This window comes from Orcinus orca, chromosome 5 (assembly GCF_937001465.1).
Source record: "Orcinus orca chromosome 5, mOrcOrc1.1, whole genome shotgun sequence".
Taxonomy (NCBI): domain Eukaryota; kingdom Metazoa; phylum Chordata; class Mammalia; order Artiodactyla; family Delphinidae; genus Orcinus; species Orcinus orca.
This window is the reverse complement of record NC_064563.1, coordinates 30,810,128-30,834,445: the sequence shown is the minus strand read 5'-3', so window position 1 is coordinate 30,834,445 and position 24,318 is coordinate 30,810,128. Positions and strand designations below refer to the sequence as shown.

The window sequence follows — 24,318 nt, the reverse complement described above, 5'->3', positions numbered from 1 at the left end:
ATAGAAAAAACAAAAAACTACATTCATGAGGTTAAGGGAAACATCCTGCAATCCTGACTTTAGATTGGAAGTATCAGTGTGAATGCATGAGGTGTTTTGTCATGTGTGTGTATGTGTGTGCCCTTTTCCTAGCTCTGTCCATTGAAGAGGCCTAGAAACAATGACCAATCCAATTATAATTAACAATGTTTGTACCCAGATTATGGTCTTGAGATACATTGTCTCACTAAAGAAACAAGGGCTTTTGGGGGGAAATGATTCATTTCATGCCTGAGGCAGAAAAAAGGTACAAGATGAGTCTGGAATATATTTTCATGCCAGATAGCAAGGAAAGAGTCATGTCAAAATGATTCAGTAGTAGGGGTTTCTACTAAAAAAATGGGACACTCTTTGCTTTCTAAGGCATAAGTGCAACTGATTGAAACTCATTTAATATGATTTAGTCCATAGGTTTTTAAAACTGATTGACCAGTTTTGGACTGTGATAGGGATTCAAGTCACTATCTGAAGACTTGTAAGAGAAAGAATCAAACATTTATCCTATATTTCCCATACACAATTGCACTATTGTTTACTGGCTATAAAAATAGCATTGTTATAAAAGGTATTCAAACTAATAAAAAAAAATTACTGAATTAGAATATCACTATTTTTCAACTCCCAATAAATTATTGGATCTAGACATTGGGCATCAAATGCTGCTAATATCACAAAAAGAATGAAAAGCAGACATGGTGCACCTGCTGATGAAGGAACACAGCACCACCTACGGTCTTTTCCAAGGAATTTGACCTAAGTCTGATCAAGCATCTGGCTCCAGCTGCCAATCTGCAGGAAAAACAGAGGATAGAGGAGCATGTTGAACTGCACCAAAAGCAAAATCCAGACTGTGGGATTCCAGACACCAAAAGTCCTTGAATCTCCAGCTGAAAAAGTGTAAAGAAGAGAAAAAATGAAGCGAAATCATGAAGATTAAAAGCCCCTTAAAGACATAACAATTTTTTGAATGGACAGGACTCAACTACAGTATGTAGGATTGCCCACAGGTGAAAAACTACAAAGAAACACAAGAAAGTGATTACTATAAAGACAGGATAATGGATACTTTTGGAAGAAGGGAGGATATTGAGATCAGAGTGGAGCCATGGAGGGACTTCCGTGGTAAATGGCAAAGTTCTAGTCATCTGGGTGACCTGGAATATAGTTATAAGGGTGTTCACCTAACAATAATTCAGTAACTATACACTTGTCTTGTTTAGTATTCTGATTCTGTGTTTTATTTGATTTTATAATTTTATTTTATTAAAATGACCTAAAGGGGCTTCCCTGGTGGCGCAGTGGTTAAGAATCCACCTGCCAATGCAAGGGACACGGGTTCAAGCCCTGGTCCGGGAAGATCCCACATGCCATGGAGCAACTAAGCCCGTGCACCACAACTACTGAACCTGTGCTTTAGAACCTGCGAGACACAACTACTGAGCCCACGTGCCACAACTACTGAAGCCCACATGCCTAGAGCCTGTGCTCAGCAACAGGAGAAGCCACTGCAATGAGAAACCCGTGCACTGCAACGAAGTAGCCCCTGCTTGCTGCAACTAGAGAAAGCCCGTGTGCAGCAACGAAAACCCAATGCAACCAAAAAAATTAAAAATAAATAAAATAAATAAATTTATTTAAAAAAAAAAGACCTAAAGACCCCATGATTACAGACTCCTTAATAGTAAGTCAGAGACAATCAAATAGTGAAGTTATAAATTGCCTGTTACATAAAAACCTTATAAATAAGTAAGAAATTAAACTTCAACCCAGTAGAAAATTAGGGAAAAGCAATGACCAGGAAGTCTACAGTAAAAGAAATACAAATAGATTTCAATATATATGAAGACAGTCTTACCCATAAGATAATTAAAAGCTGCCCTGAGATACTATTTTTTATCTCTCAATGCCTATAAAGTTTAATAAAATAAGGTGTGGGAAAAGGTGTGGAGAAACAATCATTTTCACACATTGCTGGAAGCATAAATCTGTATAGCCTCATCAGAGAACAGTTAAGCTATACTTATTGAAATTATGAAATAATATACCCTGTGTCCAGTGATTCTATTACCAGGAATTTATCCTAGAGATCTAGTTGCACATGAGTGAAATGACATATATTTTCATTTGCATTGTGTTTATTTTCAAAGGATTGTGAAAAACCTAATGTCCATCAGAAGGGACTGGTTTAATAAACTTAGATACATCCATACAATGGAATAATATGCTTCCATAAAAAATAAGGAAGACTTATATATGGACATGCAGTCACCTCCAAGATATATATTTTAAGTGAGAAAAAGCACGGTAAAGAAGAAAATGCGGGCTTCCCTGGCGGCGCAGTGGTTGGGAGTCCGCCTGCCGGTGCAGGGGACGCGGGTTCGTGCCCTGGTCCGGGGGGATCCCGCATGGCGCCGAGCGGCTGGGCCCGTGAGCCATGGCCACTGGGCCTGCGCGTCCAGAGCCTGTGCTCCACGGCGGAGGAGGCCACGGCAGTGAGAGGCCCGCGTACAGCAAAAAAATAAATAAATAAATAAATAAGAAAATGCATGGATTGCCACTATCATTCTCAAAAGAGAGTAGAAAAAGAAATTCAACTATTGATTGACTCTAGGGAAAGCAACTGAGTGACTAGGAAACAGACAGGAAGAGATTTTTCATCATATGCTACTTGTACTATTGGAATTCAATACTATGTGAATATATAAGCAATTCAAAAAAAAAAAACAAAGTTTGAATAAAAACAATTGAGTATCCCAACAGTGACTGATGAGCACAGACTTATGATGAGAGTTGAGAAGTTTGATAAAATTACTAATGAAGAATTCAGGCAATCATCAGGAACTTCCTATCTTGGATTCAATAAGTCAATACATGGAGAAGTCCAAAATGGACAAAGGAAAGCAACTGAAATGCTTTGGAATCCTTTGATATTCTTCTCTAACATTTCCTTTCCACATTTTATACATTAAAAATAAAGATAGTGGTCACATCAATAATTCACAGCATTCTTTCTTGTTACCATTCTTTTATACACTTTTAGGAACTGATTTTGAATCTTCTTTATAATTTCACTACTATAATTTATACTAAAATTTAACTTACCAGATTTGCTAAATTCCCAGGATGGAGTCGATATTTTCTCCCAGGTGGTTTGGCAAGAACTGACACCTTTGCAATGTTAAGCTATCACATCCAGAATCCTAGACCATTTCCTCATTTATTTAAATATTAAATTATTTCCTTTAATACAGTTTTCAGTTTTTCTCTACTGAAGTCTTGTGCATTTTTGATAAATTATTTTCCAGAAATGTTTTCATTTTTCTTGTTGCTGTGTTGCTGTGTCTGTCACTTTTGCTTACTGATGATTGCTGTTATAGAAAAAAAAAATGCTGTGATTTTTAAAGTTTTCTTTGAATCTGGTAAACTTTTGTTGACCTTGTTTATTTGTATGAATCTTTTTATTTTACTTTATTTCTTCCTATATAGGTGATCTAGATATAGATGATCTGCAAATAATGTTTCCTTTCCAAACTTTGTACCTATTTTCTTTTCTTTTTTTTAGAGATACAGCTGTTATTTTATTTCTGCTTATAGCATAAATATATACTCATTTGCTTAGGGCAAAGCCTTTTTCTCTTTCTTTTAAATTTATTTATTTATTTTTGGCTGTGTTTGGTCTTCGTTGCGGTGCACGGGCTTCTCATTGCGGTGGCTTCTCTTGTTGTGGAGCACGGGCTCTAGACACGCAGGCTTCAGTAGGTGCAGCACTTGGGCTCAGTAGTTGTGGCTTGCGGGCTCTAGAGCGCAGGCTCAGTAATTGTGGCACACGGCCTTAGTTGCTCCACGGCATGTGGGATCTTCCCGGAGCAGGGCTCGAACCCGTGTCGCCTGCATTGGCAGGTGGATTCTTAACCACTGCACCACCAGGGAAGCCCTCTTTTTTCCTTTTATACAATTTTTAAAGGTTACTTTACATTTACAGCCATTACAAAATATTGGCTATATTCCCCAGGGAGTACAACCCTTCTTATTTTATAGCTTGAACCAAGACCTCCAGTAGGTATTATATTAAACAAAACCTGCGGCTCAGATATCCCATTTGATTTGCTCTTGTAGTACTATGTTCCTGTCACTTGGCACACTGCCATAGTTGGAATTTCACAATTTTGGATGCGATTATTTTATTAATATTAAATTCCCTCATTGTACTTTAAGCTCCATGAAGGCTGGAATTATAACTGGTTTTTCTCACCATTGTATCCCTGGTATAGTGACTGGGACATATTTATCTCAATAAATATTTCTTGAATGAATGAATAAATATCTGGCCTAAGCTGATAAAAAAAAACATAATAGAAGAGGGCCATACTTTTCTTATTTTGCTTTTTCTTCCCCTATCTTAATTACAAGCCCATTAACATCCAGGAGCACATGTATCAGTCAGGGTATTTGGCTTGCAAGCACCAAAACTCATGCTGGCTAAATTAAACAAGAGGGGAATTTAGTGGAAGGAGATCAAATAGGGAGTTGGGATTAGAAGATGAAAGGAATGCTGAAACACTAGGTTAAAAAAAGAGCAATTCTGAGAAACTGCTGTAGAGTTTTGTCTGGGTACTGCCACTGGAACAACCATTTTCATCTTTTTATCTCTCTGATCAATACCCATATTCCAAGGAGGGAGCATCCAACTGTTATAACTTGAGTCACATGACTGCCTTTGGACAGGTTAGGGCAGGACACCAGTGCAGTAGTGGTGATTCCCAAAGAAATAATGTGTGGTGCCGCTACCAGAAAGGGGAATTAATGCTTGCAGGCCAAAAATCAATGACCTTTAAAGGTCCACCTGTGACATCACCATTTCAGACACTAGGATAAACTAGAAACTAATGCAAAGAGTTGGGAAGGGAGTAACAGGATGAAGGGGTTCAGAATGGGAGGAAGACATCTCTGAGTATACCTTTTTAAAAAATTTTTATTGGAGTATAGTTGCTTTATAATACTGTGTTAGTTTCTACTGTACAGCAAAGTGAATCAGCTATATGTATACATCTATCCCCTCTCTTTTGGATTTCCTTCTCATTTAGGTCACCACAGAGCCTTGGGTAGAGTTCCCTGTGCTATACAGTAGGTTCTTATTAGTTATCTATTTTATACATAGTATCAATAGTGTATATATGTCAATCCCAATCTGCCAGTTCATCCAACCCCGCCACCCCGAGTATACCTTTTAAATATAGTTTTGACAACTACAATGAAGTACCCCCTCACACTGGTTAGAATTGCCATCATTTAAAAGTCTACAAATAGGGCTTCCCTGGTGGTGCAGTGGTTGAGAGTCTGCCTGCCGATGCAGGGGACATGGGTTCGTGTCCCGGGCCGGGAAGATCCCACATGCCGCAGAGCGGCTGGGCCCGTGAGCCATGGCCGCTGAGCCTGCGCGTCCGGAGCCTGTGCTCCTCAACGGGAGAGGCCACAGCAGTGAGAGGCCCGCGTACCGCAAAAAAAAAAAAAAAAAAAAAAAAGTCTACAAATAATAAATGCTGGAGAGGGTGTGAAGAAAAGGGAAACCTCTTGCACTTTTGGTAGGAATGTAAATTGGTGCAGCCACTATGGAAAATAGTATGGAGGTTCCTTAAAAAACTAAAAATAGAGCTACCATATGATCCAGCAATCCCACTCCTGGGCATATATCCATAAAAGACAAAAACGGCAATTCAAAAAGATACATGCACCCCAATGTTCATAGGACCACTATTTACAATAGCCAAGACACAGAAGCAACCTAAGTGTCCATCAACAGATGAATGGATAAAAAAGATGTGGTATATATACAGTGGAATATTAGTCAGCCATAAAAAATGAAATATTGTCATTTGCAGTAACACAGACCCAGAGAATATCACACTAAGTGAAGTAAGTCAGAGAAAGACAAACATTATATATTACTTATATGTGAAATCTAAAAAATAATACAAATGAATTTATTTACAAAACGGAAGCAGACTCACAGACGTAGAAAACAAATTTATGGTTACCAAAGGGGAAAGAGGGGATGGGGAGGGATAAATTAGGAATATGGGATTAACAGATACATACTACTATATATAAAATAGATAAACAACAAGGATTTACTGTAAAGCACAGGGAACTATATTCAATATCTTGTAATAACCTATAATGGAAAATAATCTGATGATATATATATGTATGTATACATATATATATATGAATCAGTTTGCTGTACACCTGAAACTAACAATATTGTAAATCAACTATACTTCAGTTTTTCAAAAGTTTTGACTTTTGAAACATGTAGATGTTTTACAAAGTCAAAACTAAAAGAAAAAAAGCAAAGCAAGGAAATTTCCTTCTCACACAGAAAATATACACTGCTCTCTACCTTGATTTAACTTAGTATAACCTAAAACTCACTCTGTATCAGTTCATGAGAATCTCCCATTTTTTTTAGTGTACAATTCAATGGTTTTCATATTTACAGTATATTCACAGAGTTGTGTAACCATCACCATAATCTAATTTGGGAACATTTTTGTCACCCCCCAAAAAAATCACATACCCATTAGCAGTCATTCTTCATTACCCCCCATTCCCTTCCCCCAGCCCTGGGCAACCAATAATCTACTTTCTGTTTCTATAGATTTGTCTAATTGGGACATTTCGTATAAATGGAAATCAATCAACATGTGTTTTCTTTTTTTTTTTTTGGATCTGGCTTCTTTCACCTAGCATAATGTTTTCAAGTTTCATCCATGTTGTAGCATATGTACTTCATTCCTTTTTATTGCTGAATAATATTCTGTTGTGTGGGTATATATTTTATGTATTCATTCATCAGTTGAATGGACATTTGGGTTACCTCTACTATCTGGCTGTCAAGAATAGTGCTGCTATAAACATTTATATACATGTTTTTTTGTCCCACATTCTTTTTTTTTTTTTTTTTTTTTGCGGTACGCGGGCCTCTCACTGTTGGGGCCTCTCCCGTTGCAGAGCACAGGCTCCGGACACGCAGGCTCAGCGGCCATGGCTCACGGGCCTAGCCGCTCCGCGGCATGTGGCATCTTCCCGGACTGGGGCGCGAACCCGTGTCCCCTGCATCAGCAGGCGGACTCTCAACCACTGCGCCACCAGGGAAGCCCCCCCCCCCCAACCCACATTCTTTTTTAAATCTGTGTGTTACTCCACTGGGTATTTGTTCAACCAATCTTCTCCTGGTGAACGTTTAGACTGTTTCCAATGGTTTGTTATTACAAATAATGCTACAATGAATACTCTTGTGCTTATGCTTTCTTTTATTTTGGAGATGTATCTTTAGGACCTATTCCTACAAGTTTAATTACTGAGTCTATATAAAGAGTTCTTTATATTTTGGAAGGATGAGTCTGTGATATGAGTTGCAAATACATTCTTCCAGTTTGTCATTTATCTTTTAATATTGTTTATGGTGTTTTGTTTTGTTTGCCGTGCAAAAGTTATCTATTTTTGCATATAGTCAAAATGTGTCAGTCTTGGGCTTCCCTGGTGGCGCAGTGGTTGAGAGTCTACCTGCCGACGCAGGGGACACAGGTTCGTGCCCCGGTCCGGGAAGATCCCACATGCCGCGGAGCGGCTAGGCCCATGAACCATGGCCGCTGAGCCTGCGCGTCCGGAGCCTGTGCTCCGCAACGGGAGAGGCCACAACAGTGAGTGGCCCGCGTACCGCAAAAAAACAAAAAACAAAAAAATGTGTCAGTCTTTTACTGTGTCTGGATTCTGAGATACAGTTACAAAGGCTTTCCTCAGTTCCAGATTAAAAGGAAATTTACCCATTTTTCATCTGGTATTTATATGGTTTCATTCTTCACATGTATATCTCTGATCTATTTGGAGTTAATTTTGGTATATAAAAAAAAGTTTCTTTCCCAAGGCCCAATCCTATTTATTTAAAATGTCTTTTTCCTCAGTGATTTGAGATGTCACTTAAATACTATACTAAACTCTTATATATGTTTGGGCCTATTTCTTGTCTTTCTGTTCCATTGGCCTGTCCTCTAATGAACCAGTACTATGTTGTTTTAATTACTGTAGAGGCTTTGTATTACGTTTTAATAGCTGTTATGCCCAGCATATGTCCATTACTCTTTGCAGGGGATTTTCCTGTCTGTTCTAACTTATTTATCCACAAGCATTAAAATCAACTTGTCTAGCTCCAGAAAGACAAACAAAAAACATGTGTTGATATTCTGATTAGGATGTTAAATTTATACGTTAACTTGAGAATTGGCATCTTTAAAATGTTGAGTTTATCTATCCAGGAATAAGAGATGATTTTCTATTAGCTCAGGTTTACTTTTGCATTTTTCGGGTGCATTTTAAGGTTTTCATTACAGGTTTTATGCATTTCTCATTAAGTATTTTTGTTGTTTTGCTTATATCATGCCACTCACTAGTAATTGTGTATGTGAAAACTATTGATTTGTATGTTCAGTTCATAACATTACTTTGCTGTATTACTTTATTTACATATTACTTTAGTGGTATCTTAGTTTTAGTTTTAATATTCTGGTGTTTTCCAACGAAACATTCAGGTCATCTGTATAAAGATGCTTCTGCCTTTACAATTCTGATTCCCCTCATTGTTTTCACCAATATTAAAATATAAAGGAGGTAGTGGGTATCTTGTTCCTTGATTTTGCTCTCACTTTCCTTTGATGGGAATGCTTATAGTATTTCCCTTTTAAACAAGATGCTAGATTTTACTTTTCAAAAAAAATCAGAAATGGGTGTTGCATTGTTTGTCCTTAGATCTATTACTGGGTGAATTATATGAACAGACTTCCTAATATTGAACTATCTTTGTATCAGTCATGCTGTATCTTAAAATGTGCTATAGATTCTGTTTGCTAATATTTTATTTAGGACTTCAATTGGGACTCAATATTCATATGTGAGATTGGTTTGTGGTTTCTTTGCGCAACCTTTGTCAGATTTAGATATCAATGTTATATTAGCGTCATGAAAAGAAACTGAACTTTCCTTCATTTTCTATATTTTGGAACACTTTGCATAATATTAGTGGTTACCTTTAAAAGGTTTGGTAGTTTCTCCTGAAACCACCTGAACCAGTAGTCCCTCGATAACACTATTCCTTCTACAGAAATTACTTTCACTTTCCATCTCTACTAGGATAATTCTTTTCCCTTATAGGTTATTACAAAATACTGAGTATAGTTCCCTGTGCTATACACTAGGTCCCTGTTGGTTATCTATTTTATTCCCTGCTAGTAATTAATACTAAGCTGAACTGTGCCCCACATGACCTGTATAGTCACATTAAAATTAAACCTAAAGCTAAAATATAATATGTAAAAGTCAGCAGGGTTATATTAATCTCATCAACTAAGTATAAGATTTTATGTTTGCCAATGTTTAGTACTTATTTCCTGAAATCTTATCTACCCTCTTCAGCTTCAATTATATTCGATAGACATTAAGAGCTGACCAGAGAAAATATTTATAATAAACGAAAAGGGAGCATATATAAGTATATATACAATAATGACTTAACTGTAAAACAAAATATGCCATATTTTATACACCAAAATATTTACAGTGATAGTAACTCTATGAAGGTAAAAACCCCTGTCTTACTCATCTTTGTAGTGCCATCTTATGGAAGAGTGCCTGGTACAAAGTAGGTGTTCAATAAGTGCTTGCTGAAAAAACTGAAAGTGAATAATGTATGTTCTCAGAAAAAGGGGTACTCAATCAAGTAAATATATGAAAGTTTAATATTTTTTTAATCTGAAACATACAAAGGCCTAAAGATAAAGTCGATACCTAACTAAAATTTATGTAACTTCATTATTACAAAGTTAAGTCTTGAGTCAAAGATCCAGCTCTAAAAATATAGTCTCAAAAATCACATATCTACATATAACACTAAAACAAGTAAATTGTCTTAGGCTGTATCATCATTATCCACTGCAGCATAGATGGCTTGATTCCTCCTCTTGATTTTCTTTCTTTGTTCAGGTTCATGTTCATCACTCAGTCTCTTCAACAGCACGTTGGTTAAGTCCTTTCCATCCCCCAACTCCACAGGGTCACCGCGATTCCCCTCCTTGCCAACTGGGGAACCAGATGTATCATCAGAAGATACAGTCATGGAACCTGGCAAGATCCTGATGTCAGAGAAGCTTGCAGAAAAGTCAGAAGCTTGATCAGAAGATGGTTCTACAGATGGTGTATTCATGTCACTGTGTGTGCTTACAATACTATCATCATATTCCTCTTCTTCATCTAACATTATTTCGTCTGGATTAATAGAGGACAGGGCAGATGTGTCTGTGTTATACTCACTAGGGTCTTCTCCAGAGTCATTACTCTGCACGTCATCCTGCTCTTCATAGTCACCACACAAGTGCTGTTCTTCCTTGGCCTTCTGAAGCCTGATGTTAATGTCAGTGATGCCAAGTTGGGCACAAAATTCAGTAGTCTGAGGATTGATCCTATGAACCAACTGCATTTGTGTCTGTGGCTTGCTAGGGTCATAACAAGCAGCCGTTACACTAAAGTTACATGGAACTTTGAGGTCATGATTCAATTTTTCCAATACTTCGTTCATAGCTTCTTTTGTTGCACTGTAATCCCACCTAGAAAAGTCCAAAACAATAGCTTTTTATATTTTATCAGCCTTGGACAACAAATGATGAGCTCTAACTATGGACGGCAGGTGCATTAAAAAATAAACCACATTTCAGAATTCCACTTCATAAAATTATAGTTAACTTAGCAAAGGACCATTTTGAGATTAAAACAATTCTTAGAAAAAGCTGTCCTTAACTCACTGCCTAAAACAAGTACAAATTATTTTAATGTGTGAACCAAATCTCCACGGTCTTAAGGTTTCATGCGCTTATGCGCTTATAGTTTGCTGCACTTATACACTTCTTTGGGTTGGCGCTCAGCAGTCTATTTTCTTGGATCTCTCGGACGGAAAACTTGCAATTTTCATACCAGTCAATAAACTCTGAATTGTAGCAATAACTCCCTTGATTTAAAAAAATAAGAAGGTGGAGGGGACAGAAACTGTGCATACAATGGAGAGGGAAAATCCTAAAGAAGGTCAGACTCACCTCGTATGCAGGCCATTATTTTCAGGCATATTCCATAGGCGCTCACTCACATTCGTAAGATCATTAGTAGCCCTGAGAATGGCGAGCCATTCGGTATCATACTCCAAGTAATCAGGAGCACTGGGGTCGTGTTCTATATCTATTACCTACAAGAAGAAATTGGTGATTTTAAGAAGTACATATCTATTTTTAATATTCTAAGAATGTCAATATAAGAGTAAAGTTTGAAAGGAATTTAATTTAGTAGCTTACAAACATGAATGTAACTTAAACATTCCCAAAGAAATCTCAGAACACATAGATTACAAACAGCACCGATAATTTCTGCAAGGAGACAATTTTTTTTAATCACTGGAAGAGTAAAACTATATTGCAAAGTTATTTCATTTTCTTTTTACCTGAAGAAAGTCTCTGTGTGGTAAGCATTTGTCCAGGGCTAGAAATCTGGTTGCTTTGGCTGACTGTCCTTTATCCTTGGCCTAGACAATATGAACCATGATTTAAGAAAGAACGTTAAAACATCACAAGCAATTCAGACATTGAAAAGGATGGAAATAATCTTCATTACCCAATCCCCTAAGTTGTGTGTCAAAGGAACAATGGTTACTTTTCCAAAACAAGTTAGCTCTATACCCCCTTGTGCAATGACAAGCAAGGCACTTACACTCTCTGGGCCTGGGCTTCAATTTCCTTACAATAGTCAAAACAGAAAGAAATGGTGGTAATGATAATGTTAAATCAAAGCAAATAACACACATAAACCAAAGCATATAACACAAAGGTTAAAGATCAGACAACGGAAGAGCTTAAAAGTAAATTGGCAGAGCTAAAACTATACAACTCGTAGAAGAATTCATAGGAGAAAATCTTTGTAACCCTGGGTTAGGCAAAGATTCTTAGATACAACACCAAAGTAGATATATATATATGTATGTATATATATATATATATATATATATACATATATATATACTCCATAGGATGAAATACTATTCACCAATAAAAATGAAAGAAACACTGACACATGCGACAACAAGAATGAGCCTCAAAAGCAAGTAAAGGAAAGAAACCAGTTACCAAAGACTATGTATTTTGTGATTCCACTTATATAAAATGTTCAGAAAAGGCAAATCCATAGAGACAAGACAGATTAGTGGTTGCCTGGGGCTGAATGCTGACAGAACAAAGACTGGCAGCAAAGAGGCACAAAGGATCTTTTGGGGTGATGGCAATGTTCTAGAACTAGATTATATGTTTGCACAACTCTGGAAATTTACTAAAAATCACTGAATTCTACACTTAAAGCAGGTGAATTTTTTGATATGGAAATTATACTCCAATAAAGTTCTTTTTTAAAAAGTGAACCAGCAGAAAGAAACATGGGAGGATCACAAACATGAAGGTCACACTGGAAGAAGTAAAAAGTGACTCACTAAAAACAGCAAGGCAGGGCTTCCCTGGTGGCGCAGTGATTGAGAGTCCGCCTGCCGATGCAGGGGACACGGGTTCGTGCCCTGGGCCGGGAAGATCCCACATGCCGCGGAGCGGCTAGGCCCGTGAGCCATGGCCACTGAGCCTGCGCGTCCGGAGCCTGTGCTCCGCAACGGGAGAGGCCACAGCAGTGAGAGGCCCGCGTACCGCAAAAAAACAAAACAAAACAAAACAAAACAAACAAACAAACAAAAAAAACAGCAAGGCACATGGAGAAAGAAAGACAAGGAAGCAAGTGATGGGACACCCTGCTGAGGACCAGGTTTCAATTCAGTGGTGGGGAGGGACTGAGAGGTGGGATGCACAGAGATCACGGGCAGATCCTGGCAGCAGGGCAGTTCTGAGGAAAGATGACCTTTGGTGTTAGTAAAAGGGCTCAGACAGAATACCAGTGAAGTCAGAGGCAGTTGAGGAGCAACAAAAAGGGATCAAACATATTAATTCAGAGACACAAGTCCCCAAGGTTGACAACAGAAGACAGAATCAGGGAAAAGTAGCAAATTAGGTGCTTCAGTAGCAATCCAAGAGCATCATGAGCCCCAAGAGACAGAGGAGAGTAACACAGATGTGGGAAAGGTGACTGACAGAAACAGAAGACTTGGACGTGAGAAGAGGATAATCACGCTGGCAACAGCCCATAGGAAAATGCAAGAGTAACCTCGCCTTCTTCTCCCAGTGAAGCTGGGGAGTAAGAATAAGCCCACAACAGAGAGGGCCCACAGGAATGTTTTCAGACAGAATCTTCCAGACCGTGTGCGAAGAGCATCACCGAAGTGTACCTCTACCGCAGAAAAGGGTTTGGTCAGGTAAGTTCAGGAAGCGCTGCACAACCCCTCCGCCATCTCAGAGAAAGGTAATGCCCATTAGCACACTGGACTTGCAGAAATTCTACACAAGCCTCTGGGAAGAAATCCCGAACTTTGTTAACCCAGCATTTTCTAAACGTATTTCCTATGGGATACTTTATGGGAAAGTCAGAATTCAACCAGAATCAGAGGTGAAAGGAAGAACTGCATAGTTCCATTAAAGTCTAACTCTAAGTAAGTATTTATTTTCTACTTTGCATCAAGCACCATCCCCATGCAATTACCAAAGGAAAACTCTGGGAGTCATTCTAGATTCACTCCTCCCTCTGTCACTAAATCCTGATGATTCTGCTTCCAAAATCTCTCTGGAACCTGCTTCATTCTCTGTGTTCCCCCTTTGCCTTAGGTTAGAACCTCATCTTTTGCCTCCTCTGCCTCCCATTTAACATTACTCCAATCCACACACAAAACTGCTGCCAATCTAATCCTTCTGAAATGAAACTCTGACTTCAACCTTCCCCATTACCTCCTGGTTAAAACCCAAACTCCAGAGCATATCCCAGAAGGCAGCTATGATCTTGCTCCAGCTTCATCTCTCCCTGTGCCTCAGCCCCAGGGACCAGCTGCACTTCCCCAAAGGCACCACGCGCTCAGACCTTCCAGCCTGTGCACACATCGGTCCCTGGGCCTAGATTACCCTGATAATCTGCTTCTTCCTGGCACCATCAACTCCTTTAGAAAACCTTCTCTATCCCTTCATCTCTCTGTCCACATCCCCATCTCACCATGGCCTGGCTTAGGTGTTCCCACAGTATCCCAAGCACTTTTTGTCACAAACTTAGTACACTATTTTATAATTGCTTGCTTGTCCCTTCTCCCCACTGCATACTGAGTTATTCACAAAAGGAAAGTTATCTTTGATCTCTTTCTCTAACTTTCCAACTATGCCCATAGGGCCTAGCCCGTAGATGTTCAATAACTGCTTGTTAAATCAAAGAATAAGCATTTTGTTTTCTACCTGATGTTGCATCAAGGCTGCAAACTTCACATGAAGGTGTGCAGAAAACCAGTAAGTAGGTTTTAAGTGCTCTAAAAGTTCTGAGGCAGCGGGACTTCCTAATGTGTTATTTTCCACTTCTTGTCGGAAAAAAGATTTAGTCTTAAGAAGTTGCTTCTTATTTCCATAATGATATATACTTCTCGGCCAATCATGAGATAAGAATATGTCCATAGGCTGCTTCAGCTTTAACAGACAAAGAAAAGAAAGAAAGCTCTTAAAAACAGATTAACCAAAAGCAATCCCCTCCCTTCTCTCCACCGCCACACAACCATTTACCCACGGAGATCTGTAGATTTCTGTGTAATTCATTCTAAGAACACTTTATTTAAGGAAGTCACAGAAATACTGAGCTACTCACTCGTCGAGGCAAAGAGAAACACCTTTCTCTCTGCCTGACAAATCACCTTTATTTTCCGTGGCAAGGCAGTTCAATAGAGACACACTTTGATTAGATTGCCAATCAGCTGAGGTCTTTAGCACTGGGTTTCTAAAATCTACAACATGCACTGTTCTTTTCCCTTTTAGTAAAGAAACTACTGTTTTAAGATCAATGTCCAGATTTCATGAGACTTGTAATGTAAATGATACAGTAAACCTAACCTACAGTAAACCTTTTTTTTTTTTTTCTGATGGACTCACATAGTAAACACCAAAAAAACCTCTCTGTTTACTACAAAAATTATATTAGAGGTATTTAAGGTAGCTGGTGTCTTCTTGGGGAGAACACAAAATATACTCCATACTGTCAAGTAATCCAAAGCAAATACTTGGACAACTAAATTAAAATAATTTAAGTAAGTGTTCAAGAAAATACAAAAGGTAAGATAGACATGATTAACCACTGAAAAGCTGGTATGGGCAATAAGTGCTACAAAAATTCAGAGAAGGGTGAGGACTTTAAACTAGAACACTGGTTGGGAAGTGAAATCTAAGCTGGGTCTCCAAGGACCAGTAGGATTTAGATGAGTAAAAGTAAAAAGTAAAAGGTAAGTAACTGTTATGAATGGGGCATACCTGTAAACATCTTTATGTTCCAGTCGAGGCTGTATTTATGATGGGAAGGGCCTGAGTTCAGTCTGGCAGGCTCTACCAGCCTGGGGGCTCTGGCAGGCTCTTAACTGTGTGGGAAGTCCGGGAGGTTACTTTATCTATCTGAGCCTTTGGCCTCTCTCCCTTAGTGTGACAAAGTTGGACACGCTGCATGACAGAATTTGAGTGACAGTTATATGAACTATCACGGATGAAAGCTGCTTAGCCCGGTGTCAGACATTTAATGGGTTCACAAACAAAAACCTAGTTTCATTTACTCTCCAGTTGAGCCGGCGTTTCGGTTATCACCTTCACAATTTTCCCATATCATCTTCACTATTATTTTCTATTTAATATCATTATTTAAAATAAAATATTTAACACTTTCTTTCAAGTATAACTTTATTCCAATATATATTCTTCAGCCTTACCCTAAGGAATAGTAGCTGAAGTCATGGATCGAATATTTTATTTTATTATTAATCACTAAAATAAATGTATAGCCATTAAAATCTAAAAAATGTTCATCTGTGAACCTCCTAAAAACAACTCAAGATCCAAATTGTGGAAATACAGAATTGAGCTCTTCTTGGAAGTAGCAGATCAAAATACATTCCGGTAGAGAATTAGTTTACCATTTTTTCAAGTCTGCTGTAATGTACTTTTTACATACCTGTTTTAATTTGTAGACTTCAATATTTCTCACATGGTAGATACTCCTTATTGTAGCTGCATTATAGGGGGGGCACTCAAAGTGACCTTAAATTGAAGAAGAGAAATAAGCTATTATCAACTCCCTTAAATACTGCAAGTATAAATACATACGTACACTTCTCCAAAACTGATGCTTGTCATCAATGCTTTTGGTTCTTGAAAATTTTATTAAAAAAACACTCAAAATGCTGGTATTTTCTAATAACTGATCACCAACTATAAATCTAGATAAGTGGGAGGCTTATGATTTTTTAAATTAAATTATATTTAATTTTGGAATACACTGTTTAGTCACATAGTTTAAGATTTAAAAGATACCATCAGAAAGGTATAGGGTAAGGGGGAGTGGGGGTGAGGGAAGGATGGATTGGGAGTTTGGGGTTAGCGGATGCAAATTATTACATACAGAATGGATAAACAACAAGGTCCTACTGTATGGCACAGAGACTTATATTCAATATCCTGTGATAAACCATAATAGAGAAGAATATGAAAAAGAATGTATATATATGTGTAACTGAATCACTTTGCTGTACAGCAGAAATTAACACAATATTGTAAATCAACTATACTTCAATAAAATAAAGAAAAAAAAGAAAGGCATAGGGTAAAAAGTATTCCTCCTGGAGGGTAGACCCTAGTGGGTACCTAGGGCTGGCGTGGGAGCAGGGATTAAGTTTGGCACAAAACTTTTAGGCATGATAGAGATGTTCTAAATCCAGATGGTGCTAAAGGCTGCATAACTCTACAATTTACTAAAATCACTGAATTGTGTACTTACAATGGTACATAAATTTTACGTCAATCAAGCTGCTAAAACAAGCTGACAGGGTTCTCCTATTCCTTCCCCCATCCCCATCAGTAACCCTACCTACAGGGAACCAGCGTTAATCAGGTTTCAGTATTTTATTCCAGGGATGTCATCTATGCATATAATATACATATTTCTTTATCCTCCCTTTTCTTTCTATACAAGTGGCAGTATAATTTATACACGTTCTGTGCCTTGTTTTTTTCACTTTATTTTGGAGTTCTTTTCATATTAGTCACACATAGAGCTGCTTCTTTTTTCCTTCTTTTTGACTTCATAGCATTGCACTGTATAGTTATATCATGACACATTTAACTAGTTCCTATCTTTTGCTATTACAAACAAGGCTGAAATACATTTGTTTATATCATTTTGCACTTGTGGAATATATCTGTAGATAAATTCCTGGAAGTAGAACTCCTGAGTAAGAATACTTCTATAATTTCCACAGATGTTACTAATTTTCCTCCAAAGAGTGGTTCCAATTTGTGCCCACACCTGCCATGTAGAAGATGGCCTATTTTTGCAGACCCATCACAATAGTTCAGAATCATGGGGAACAGGGCTGCAAGGAACAGACTTGTGATTTAACAGTTACACTGAGGATGTAAGTTTTAGCTGTCAACTTAATTCATGAAATTTTAAAATCAATGTGGATCCAAGCTATTCCTTTAACTTTAAAATCAAGATATAATTCATTCAGATACAGTGTGGTATATTTATACAATGGAATACTATTCACAAATTTAAATGACAGAGTTACATGTATCAACATGGATTTAAAAAACATATTAAACAAAGAAGCAAGTTGCAGAAAGATACATGTAAAATTATACACTTATATGAAGTTTAAAACATGCTATATAATACACTGTTTAAAGCTGTTACTGATATGGTAATGATATAGAATAATCAAGTGAATGATAAACACCAAATTCAGAATAGTGACTGCCTGGTGAGGTAAGGGAGGAATAAAAGGAGAGAGATGGGACTGAGGACAGATAAACAATGAACTTCGATTGTATCTGTACTCTTTTATTTCTTAAAAATCAAAACTAAAAGTGGCAAAATACCAAATAAAACTAGATGGTGTATACACAGATAATACGTTCTAGTGTTCTCTATTTTTTCATATTTATAAAATATTTTATAATATAAATTTAAGAATAAATTAATCAGTTCATAGGAGAAATCCAATGAAAAAGTCAAACTGTATATTATGCTTAAGTTACTATGGGGCATGGAAGTTCTAAGTTTAAAAACAGTTCTCAGAATAACAATACTCACTTTGCTGTATACCTGAAATTAACACCACATTGTAAATCAACTGTACTCCAATTAAAAAAAGAAAAAAAAGAATGTAATAAAATGTAAAAAAAAAAGAAGCATAACAATACCTTTTCGATAGTCATGAGATTTAAAGATACCAGAGATTCCACCAATCCTTACACCTCGGTATTTTACTACACCTGCCAAGCCTGAAAAATTACATAGTTAAATAAAATTACTGTAGGCAAAAGCAATCATTTTTTTAAAGCAATCTTTACTAACTGAACAAACAGTTTAGAGGCCTAGAATATCATGCAGTCTTAAAATTATTTGAAAATTAAGTGTCATGATGAGGTTACTCTTTTACATAGAAAATATGCCAACAATATATAACATAGAGTAGGGAGACAGACTACGGAGGCAAGAGACTGAGCAGAAAAGAAGGAACAAATGAGACAGGGAGTGTGAAGAGGGAAACAGACATACATAAATTTGGTACCTAAAGGAATGTGGGGATGGGGCGGGGGAAATAGGGGAAAATGTCCTATGATGGATTTATATGTTATATATAAGGTATATATAATATATACCTTTGACTTATAGAATATAGAAACGTGTAGTTTCTCTATTTCATTTGATTGATCATCTTCAGACAATTTCACCTTCTCACAATACTACAGTTGTCAAAAGTTGATCCATCAGTAATGGCATAGAGAAATTAAATTTCTGAAGTTATAATGTCATCACTAGAAATACCTCTAAACATTTAAATAAAGAGATGAAAGGACTGTATAGTTTAAAAGGACTAAAACTGAACCTGAACCTAATCAGGTCTATAAATCTAAATGCAGATTATAAGCAACACAGAGGATAAAAGGAACACGTTAAACAACCCAAGGAAATCCAATCAGCTAAACCCAGAATGTGGGAAATTCTGCCAGATAAATTTCCCATATTCTTCAACAAATAAACAGCATGGGGGTTTGGGGGAGAAGAGAGTGCGAAAAGGGACAGTTATAGTCTAAGAGACTTCAGAATCATGACAATCAAATGAAAGTGTGGACCTTGTTTGGACCCTATTTGAACAAGTCAACTGTAAAACAGACATCTTTGTGATAATCAGGGAAATCTGAACATGAACTAGGCAACAGATAATGATAGGTAATAGGTATAATCATGGTACTGTAGTTGTGGTATTTTTTTTAAATCCTCATCACTTAAAAACACATGCTAAAGTATTTACAGGTGAAATAATCCGATGGCTGAGGTTTGCTTTAAAATACTCCAGTTGGGACTTCCCTGGTGGTCCAGTGGTTAAGAATCCACCTTCCAATGCAGGGGACATGGGATTGAGCCCTGGTCAGGGAACTAAGATCCCACATGCCCCTAAGCCCCTAGAGCCCTCATGCCGCAACTACTGAGCCAGCACACTCTGGAGTTCCAGAGCGCCCAGGCGCCACAACTAGAGAGAAGCCTGCCCACGGCAAGGAAGATACCGCACCGCGAGGAAGATCCCACATGCGACAACTAAAGACCTGACACAGCCAAATAAATAAATAGATAAAATACTCCTGTCACCTCCTCCCACAAGAGTTTAGGCGGGGAGTGGGTTGAAAGAAGGATGGCAGAACAACAATTGTTGTTAAAGCTGTTTAATAGGTACAGAGATTCATTATACTATTCTCTACTTTTGTGTATGTTTAAATATTTCCATTATAAAAAGTTCATTTTTTTTAATTTAATAAGAAGAGTAAGAAAAAAATTAAGGGATTGCAAATCATACAGAAGCTCTTTGCAGTTATATTAAGTATTGCTTAAAGCACTAGATGATGCATGGCCATATTTTCATGATTACCTACTTAAATGAATTATTTTAATTAAATTTTCATGATTATTTAAATCAAGAGACATTCCCAAAACACCATACATTTCAAGATGCTGATCAACTGATAAACAAATCCTGACAGGCTCTTCCATGCCATCAGACCAAGAAATTACCCACGAACACATACCTAAATAATAAATGTTTGGTGCTACCCAGCCACCATAGGGTAACTCTTGCAAATGATTTGAGGCTTCATGGTTACCCCCGATGAAAATTGTGAGAACTGGAGCCTTTTTCTCTCCAGAGTAATACCTAGAACATAAGGGTAAAGTTGTCAATTGGCATAGCAGAAATGAGACATGGAGAAAAGCAATTGGGCATGCCTGTACTATTAGGCATAGCAGAAAAGCAAAATAAGGTCCGAAGTAAAAAAAACTTGAGCTCATCATAAAAAGTTAAGCCCTTTCTAAACGAATTGTCCATCCTTGTCCTTAAGAATGATTCAGGGCCGCCACCTTGGGTTCAAGCCAACGTATATTCAATGAGGTCAAAAACTTTTGTCAGTTCACTGCAACAACCTTAGTTTCTAGAATGAGGACTAGCACATAGCAAGCGTCCAATAAAAACTCCTAGATCAATAAATGAAGTAGTCCCAGAGTCCTATTAAGCATAAAGTAGATTAACCTGTCAGTTTCTTCCTCCAGATTTTCCCCTCAGGCTGCGATCCCTTCCGAAACAAAACAGATGAATGGAAAGAAGAAAAGTGACATTTACTAAGCGCCAGTTCCTAGACACACAGCGTAAACAAAGACGGGAACTAAGAGAGACAGCGGGTCAGTGGCAGACAGGATTCCAACTCAGCCCGGGTTCTCAGCCCCCACCGCTGGCTAGTCACACCTCGCACCGCGGGGGCCCGGGCCCAAGCCACGCCCCTCACCTGTAGAAGGTCTGCATGTGGCGGTACTTGGGCGGCACGGCCATGCAGCGCAGGTCGGCCTCGTTGCGCACAGCCTGGAAGTCGCCGCAGCATAGCAGAAGGTCTATCGGTCCCGGGCCGCGCCGCTCCGCCAGCGCCAGCGTCTCATAGATCTTGTCCAGCTCGCCGTGGCAGCAGCCGGCCACAGCCACCCGCATGCTGCCGACCCGAGGCAGGGAGCGCTGCCCGCAACCCCCTAAACCAGAGCCAGCCCAGGCCGGACAACGAAGACCCGACTGATCGCTCAGATCCCGCCAACCTTAACTGAGACGCCGCCTCTTGCAATTGAGACTCCAGCAATATAATTCACTTCCGGTTTCCAAATCTCGCGAGAGAGAGGTCGGGAAGGGAATGACCAACACGGATTCCAGGGAGCTTTTAAATCGTCTCGTACTTTGCCTGTTGTAGCAGGTGGTTCTTGAAGTCCGAGCAGCCTGACAGGTGCTAAAAGTCAAAACCAGAGTAGTAAGACAAACAAACAAAAATTCCCGGAAATAGTGTAGTTTGATAAAATCAAACTTAGGATGAACTTCTCACGGCAAAGATAATTGCCTGAAAGTGATTAGAAACGATTAAACAAACGATTTTTTAAGACACCCGAAATAAAAATAAATTTAAAATAAAACGTAAAAACTCACTGAGGATTTTGAAATTATCTCCTCGAAGAGTTTCTAAAATTATCAGTTTTTTTTTTTAAAGGGGCCAGGGACTCTTCATTTCCCTACCAAATGGTTGTTTGTGTAACTAGACTGCAAGCTCAATGAAAGCAGATGAATATCTCGAAAACATCCAGGAGGGAAAATGACCAGACTGACAATTGAAGAATTAGTGGCCAAGGCAGAAACAAGCAAACAAATAAAACCCTTATGGCAAATTTAATCAAGAAAATAATCAAGATAATACGGAGAATAATACAACCATCTCTGCTCATTAAAAAAAAACTAGATAAACAATTTCTAGGAATAAAGACACCAAAGTTAATTCAAAATGAAGCAGAAGATGTAAACAAAACAATGACAATAAGAAGACACTGGGATATATACACTACCAAATGTAAAATAGATAGCTAGTGGGAAGCAGCCACATAGCACAGGGAGATCAACTCGGTGCTTTGTGACCACCTAGAGGGGTGGGATAGGGAGGGTGGGAGGGAGACGCAAGAGGGTGGAGATATGGGGATATATGTTTATGTATAGCTGATTCACTTTGTTATACAGCAGAAACTAACACACCACTGTAAAGCAATTATACTACTATACTAAGATGTTAAACAAAAAAAAAGACTGGGAAAGTCAAAGACATAAATCCATTGAAAGACATTTATGAGTGATTTATAGGTGATTTCTTTCAAATTTACAAGGAAGATACTATTTTCATGATATCTAAATCAATCAAGAGGGTAGAAAAAGATGGAAATCTAATATTTCCTATTAGTTTTTAATGTTTTATTTTCCCTTCTGTATTAAATTTTTTGAACTATATAAAGAACAGATAACTTTTTTGACATTGTTAAATTTAACTTCTAAAAAAAATTTAACTTCTTCCACTTGATTTTCAATCTACAGGAATTATCTTTTTCTGGATCTTTTTTTCTCGATTGAAAAATTGTTAATTTTAATTAACTTAAAATGCCATGAACAAATCAAATCTTAAGTGCCCATTTTGATTAATTTTTCCATATATAATCACCCATATCAAGATATAAAACATTTCTAGCATTCCAAAAGACTCCCTTGTGTTTCCTCCCAAGCCTATTCTCCCAAAAGAAAAACTCTAGTCTAACCTCTAGCACCGTAGATTAGCTCTACTTGTTTTTAAACTTCATAGAAATGTCAGTGTATATTGTGTACTCTTTTGTGTCTGGCTTCTTTCACTTAATATCTGTGAGGTTCATCCATGAATCTATGTAACTGAGCAGAAGGACCCTATGGGGCCTTCGCAGGGCAGATGACCACCCCCCCACCCCCCGCAATGTCCTCCACCTGCCTCTTTGTAGAAAAACTAGCCACCTAGGCCTTCTCCAAGTTCCAAAGAATAAATTTAATTAGAGAAGTGAGAAAATGCAGAAGCAAAGGAAAACAATCAAGCAGGACAAAATAATAATAGTTTAGCCATTAAACAAAGTCAAGGACATTTAGTTCCTCCTCAAGGGCTATAGATAATAATCTGAGCCAGGGAATTCCCTGGCGGTCCGGTGGTTAAGGCTCCGCACTTCCAACACAGGGGGCACGGGTTTGATCCCTGAGCCATACCATATCCTTTGAGCTATTTTGCAGATACTGAAACTCCCACCAGGTGGAAGAAGTTAACTGTATGCTGATCACAAGCACGGAGACCCCAGACTGGTTGGAATCAGAAGGTTGATGATGTTGACTCCCAATTACCTCACCACCAACCAGTCAGAATGTCCACAAGCTGATCACGCACCCACAACCCCCTCCTTCACCCTGTCTTTAAAAACCTTTCCCTGAAAGCCATCGGGGAGTTCGGGTCTTTTGGGCACTAACTACCTGGAGTCCTGGCTTGGCGCCCTGCAATAACCACTGCACTTTCCTTCAACATACCCTGCTGTCAGTAGATTGGGCTTTACTGTGAGCAAGTAAGCAGGCTCAAGTTTGGTTCAGTAACAACTATACTATAGATAGATACAGCCATAGTATACTATTTCTTATTGCTGTGTTGTTTTCCATTGTGTAAACATACCACAGTTCATGTATCCATTTTTCTGTTGAAGGACATTTGGATTGTTTCTAACAATTGTTATGAATAAAGCCACCATATACATTCTTGTAAAACCTTTTGGTGGACATAACACTTTTCCCCCTTAGATTATGCCCAGGAATGGAATCTCTGGATAACATAGTAGATATATGTTTAGCTTTAATAGATAGTGTCAGTTGTGCTAATTTACACTTACCTACGTAATATGAGTGTTCTAATTATTCCATGTGCACAACAGCACTTGGTATTATCTGTCTGTTAAATTTTAGCCATGTTGTTAGGTGTGCAATGGTGTCTTCTTGTTATTTCCATGTAGTTTTTGTGTGTGTGTGTGTGGTACACGGGCCTCTCACTGTTGTGGCCTCTCCCGTTGCGGAGCACAGGCTCCGGACATGCAGGCTCAGCGGCCATGGCTCACGGGCCCAGCCGCTCTGCGGCA

The 24,318-nt window shown here is 38.2% G+C and overlaps 1 protein-coding gene across 1 annotated transcript; it reads right to left on the bottom strand.

Moving 5' to 3' along the window:
• Positions 1-9,887: 9,887 nt before the first annotated feature.
• DBR1 (debranching RNA lariats 1) lies at positions 9,888-21,464 on the bottom strand. The gene is made up of 8 exons (XM_004278952.3): positions 21,120-21,464; positions 20,370-20,494; positions 18,486-18,566; positions 16,237-16,322; positions 14,493-14,717; positions 11,576-11,656; positions 11,178-11,323; positions 9,888-10,694 (listed from the first exon to the last, which is right to left on the bottom strand). The coding sequence occupies exons 1-8, from the start codon at positions 21,314-21,316 to the stop codon at positions 10,001-10,003; spliced, it is 1,635 nt and encodes a 544-aa protein (XP_004279000.1). The 5' UTR covers positions 21,317-21,464; the 3' UTR covers positions 9,888-10,000.
• Between the last annotated feature and the right edge of the window lie 2,854 nt (positions 21,465-24,318).

What these genes read in the sequence shown, in the direction of transcription:
- DBR1 (XM_004278952.3), bottom strand. Translation starts at nt 21,316, where the DNA reads ATGCGGGTGGCTGTGGCCGGCTGCTGCCACGGCGAGCTGGACAAGATC. An exon ending in ACCAAACATTTATTATTTAG is followed by an intron (nt 18,567 to 20,369) that starts GTATGTGTTCGT and finishes GTAATTTTTCAG; the next exon opens with GCTTGGCAGGTGTAGTAAAA. An exon ending in CACACAGAGACTTTCTTCAG is followed by an intron (nt 11,324 to 11,575) that starts GTAAAAAGAAAA and finishes TTCTTCTTGTAG; the next exon opens with GTAATAGATATAGAACACGA.